At 40.7% G+C, this 4,268-nt stretch overlaps 1 protein-coding gene and 1 non-coding gene across 2 annotated transcripts; one reads left to right on the top strand and one right to left on the bottom strand.

The window, feature by feature from the left end:
• Positions 1-410: 410 nt before the first annotated feature.
• trnae-cuc (transfer RNA glutamic acid (anticodon CUC)) lies at positions 411-482 on the bottom strand. Its single transcript has one exon. It is a non-coding gene; the product is annotated as a tRNA-Glu (tRNA).
• Positions 483-782: 300 nt separating this feature from the next.
• Positions 783-2,899, top strand: ppdpfa (pancreatic progenitor cell differentiation and proliferation factor a). Its single transcript, XM_062052056.1, has 5 exons — positions 783-940; positions 2,009-2,111; positions 2,223-2,300; positions 2,369-2,441; positions 2,551-2,899. Exons 2-5 carry the CDS (start codon positions 2,057-2,059, stop codon positions 2,681-2,683), a joined length of 339 nt encoding a protein of 112 aa, XP_061908040.1. The 5' UTR covers positions 783-940; positions 2,009-2,056; the 3' UTR covers positions 2,684-2,899.
• Positions 2,900-4,268: the final 1,369 nt, after the last annotated feature.

The raw sequence follows: 4,268 nt of genomic DNA, 5'->3' as shown, positions 1-4,268 counted from the left end.
GGGGTCCAACCACTTCCGTTGCTTTTGTGACGTCACGCGCATAAATCATATCCAAAGGAGTTTTTCAACCGGAAGTGTGGCGGGAATTTTAAAATTCCACTTTATAAGTTAACCCGGCCGTATTGGCATGTGTTGCAATGTTAAGATTTCATCATTGATATATAAACTATCAGACTGCGTGGTTGGTAGTAGTGGGTTTCAGTAGGCCTTTAAGCGACAGTTTGTGATGATTTTGTTTTCATGTCCAGTGCTAATATAACTGTAAAATTGTACATAAACTAGCAAGTACATTATTAAGTGCTTCACACTGTAAATAAGGGTTATTCCTGAAATCCAAACAGTAGAAAGAGACGACGAAAATAATTCTTAAATTGTACCACAATAATAATAATTTGAACAAAAAGGGGCAGTTCCCTGACCGGGAATCGAACCCGGGCCGCGGCGGTGAGAGCGCCGAATCCTAACCACTAGACCACCAGGGAGCCTGGCAAGGCCGAATATAAATTTGTTTATATGTCTTAAACAGCGGCGACTGTTTACATAATTCACTTTTATATTTGAGAAATACGTCGCGTGGTAAGCCTATGGCTCTACTTGAATGTATTAGATGTTCTTCAAATGTGTCATTTTCTCGTAAAGAGGCTACCTCCAGCTTGATTAGCCAAAGCCTCTTCCGTCTGGCTATGACGTCAGCTCGTCTAAGGCAATCCACAGCACGTTGCATGTTCCCGAGGGCTCAATGCACGTCGTGCCCGCCCTCCACGCATGTCAACAGTGTCTTTAAAAGCAGCCCGCAGTCCTCTCCGTTAGTGGGACACGACATCGTCTTTCCACAGATGGGCCACTAGAAGCTACTAGAAGTCTTCTACCTTCCTGCAGCCATCCGGACCTTCCAACCGCACCAGGAGCCAACAACTGCTTCCCAACTTTAACCCCAAAGGTAAGTCATGGTTTGATTGAGACTTTTATTAGTAGTGTGGACGGTTGTTTTTAAACAAATTCCATTTTACTTAATAATCTTTTACATGCACAGAATGTACATGTTTTCATTCATGTTAGTCATTTATTTAGCCGCAGTTTATGACTCTTCTGTAGTACAAAGTGTACTCATCTGCTCCTAAATCCCCAAAGCCGCATTTGTTCCATTAAAGCTAAACTGCACTGCCTTCTGGTCCTTAAGATGTTGCGTGCAAATTCAAATTCTGCTTGTAATACTGATTTAATTGCAGGTTTTCTTTTGTAACAGTTTCCATAATTTCACACATTATGTAAAAACTAGGGCTGTCAAAAATAATGAGTTAACTCATGTGATTAATCACAAAAGATGATTGCATTAATCATGTATATGCACCGATCAATCAAGCAATTCATTTGAATACAACTGGTTACCTGAAAGGCGGGTGGGGTTGTTATATGGTCAGTGATCAGGTCAATGCGAAGATGAGTGAGGAGATTTTGACTGTTGCAAGTTTCACTTCAAAATACTCTAGACTGGACTAAAGATAAAACTGTCACCAAATTTTGAGCAAATAAAATAAATATTTTTTAAAGAATGTTCTTGAATGACAATCTCACTGTTAAATTGCATTTATGTCCAAATATCGGTGTCTTTTTAAGTTCAATTAAATTATGCAAGTAATAACCTGTGATTAATCAGATTTTCTAAAAAAGTAATCATTTGACAGCACTAGTAAAAACCTTAGTTGTGTTAGGCCATGTGACATCAAGTCATGTTAAAAGAAGGCAACTTTGGGCCCTATAGTCAGTGACAAGGTTGGCACTTTGCCACACCAGTTGAGACGTGAAAAACTTGATTCCCTGAACCAGAAGCAGCTGTCTCCGCCCCATGGCTGTGCACACAAACAAATAGCATAGATCTGTGATCTGGGAATGAAAACGTGTCCATACGCCTGTACTCTGACAACAGAATTCCATAACAAAGTAGATGATCAGCAAGAAAACTGTAATTGATGCCTATTTAAACCTGAGATGATAATTTCCTATGCAGGTCACCATTTTCCATCTGTGAGCGGTTTTCCACCTGAAGTCGGAGAAAATGGCAGCAATTCCATCGAGTGGCTCCCTCATCGCCACACATGATTACTACAGAAGTGAGTTTGAGGCCTCCTTCAAGAATACCTGTACATGACAGCACATGACGCACGCTGTCTTTTTGGGTGTAATTTAAAATTTAAAAAAATATATATGTATATGCTTTCCAGGGCGCATTGGGTCTACCTCTAGCAACAGCTCATGTAGCAGCGCTGAATACTCCGGAGAGGCCCTCCCTCACCACCCAGGTATGTATGGCAAAGGTCAGGCTTGTGTTTGGAGCTAAGTCTATAAATAACACATCGGCTCTTCACAGGACTACCAAGACAAGATTCCGGTCACTGGTGGACCTCCTTTTTCTTGGCAAAACCCGGAGCTGAAACCCATAAGTAAGCTTGTGTAAAAAAAAATTTAAAAAAACACTTACAAACCAAAAACTGAAGACAAACAAATGTTTTAAGTTTATTCGCTGGTCGTGAAAACTGTTGTCTGTTCCAGAAATGGGAGCTACACAGTGGCCAACGGTCAGGTTACCTGCATTGCCAGGGAAATGCTTCTGAAACGCCAACTCAGCGAAAACAGTGACATTGGAAATTTTGAACCGTCAAAACCACCGCCTGCCTCCTCCTAAAGGCGCCTCAACCTCTTCCTCCACCTCCTCACCACCAACTTGCCGTCGCAGTCCAGATGGAGATGATGGTGGTGATGAAACATTGCTTCTTCAGTAAATAGTTAGCTTTTTTTGACTGTATGGATTCTTTATATGACGACCAAAAACAATGTTTTTCATCCTTTTTTCTCTTTGTGATTTTGCATTGTTGGTGAAATAATAAAATGATTGAGGCACTGGGTTTGTATTTCCTTTGGGAAGTTTTTCTACCATGTGATGACCTCAAGCTGAGCTGCTGTTTTATAACACAAGCTGCAGTGAGCTGTTTATGTGATTGGCAAAAGCCATTGTGTTGCTAAGAAGCTTGCATGACTCACCACCTTACTGTAAATGTAGGTCAGCATGTATACTGGAACATATGCTGGAAGAATGCATGGTCAATTCCTGTGCAAGTCATTTAGGAATACACTGCTATTAATTCTAATACTGTTATATTGAGCCTGATCTGTTAATCTAAAGTTCAAAATAATGCATTAATAATTTTAAATAATCCGTTTTTAATAATAGGTATATGGTTTGTAAAGATGTAGCTTTCAGTTGTCATATGCCGGTAATAATTTTATTTGTTTCACACGCACTCCACAAATTAGGAGGAACGTTACACTTCTACTCGCACTACTCAACACGTCCGAAAAGGAGAATTAATTTTCATATTAACCCTTCTCGGTGTGTCAGCAATTACTAATAGTCTATCTACTTCTTAACTTAACAACTTAAGAGTGCCCTAACTTTGCGTGTGTTTTGAGATAGGAGCTGTCTCTTGGCTAATTGTTATGCTTTAAATTGAGTTACAAGCACACATGCATTTAGTTGGTGCAGTAATTGTCACAGTGAACCCCGATAGATCTCACCGAAACAGCTGACCTTACTCATTAGCATTAACCTATGGTTATACTTGCCAACCTTGAGACCTCCAATATCGGGAGTTGGAGGGGTGGCATGGTTTGGGCGGGGGCGTGGTTGGGGCGTGGCCAAGGGCGTGGTTAAGAGGAGAGTATATTTACAGCTAGAATTCACCAAATCAAGTATTTCACATATATATATATATATATATATATATATATGTATGAAATACTTCACTTTCAGTGAATTCTAGCTATATATATATTTTATTTTATTTTTTTATTTTATTATACATATAAATAAAAGACATACTTGAATTTCAGTGTTCTGCAGGCTATCCGGTAGGTGGCAGTATTGTCCTGTTTAAGAGTGTCACAACATTGCTGTTTACGGCAGACAAACTGCTTTACGGTAGACTAAACGTGACTGCTGTTGTTGTGTGTTGTTACCGCGCTGGGAGGACGTTAATGAAACTGCCTAACAATAAACCCACATAAGAAACCAAGAACTCTCTCTGCTTGTTGTGCACTGTACTCTCTAAAAGCCGTAGATGTTATGACGTCATTGGGCAGGCAAGCTGCTGGGAAAGCGGACGTGAGAACGGCTGTCCCCACTCAGGTCCGCATTGAGCTGGAGGGGGCGTGGCCTCCAGATCCGGCTGAATACCGGGAGTTTGTCGGGAGAAGGGAGGTTGTCGGGAGAG

The sequence above is a fragment of the Entelurus aequoreus genome, linkage group LG07 (genome assembly GCF_033978785.1).
Source record: "Entelurus aequoreus isolate RoL-2023_Sb linkage group LG07, RoL_Eaeq_v1.1, whole genome shotgun sequence".
NCBI lineage: Eukaryota > Metazoa > Chordata > Actinopteri > Syngnathiformes > Syngnathidae > Entelurus > Entelurus aequoreus.
This window is presented reverse-complemented; position numbering and strand designations above follow the sequence as displayed.

Bases quoted from the DNA above. Each gene is read 5' to 3' on its own strand.
- ppdpfa (XM_062052056.1), top strand. From the start codon at position 2,057: ATGGCAGCAATTCCATCGAGTGGCTCCCTCATCGCCACACATGATTAC. The intron at 2,112-2,222 runs GTGAGTTTGAGG...TATGCTTTCCAG, and splicing joins CACACATGATTACTACAGAA to GGCGCATTGGGTCTACCTCT. The intron at 2,442-2,550 runs GTAAGCTTGTGT...TGTCTGTTCCAG, and splicing joins CCCGGAGCTGAAACCCATAA to AAATGGGAGCTACACAGTGG.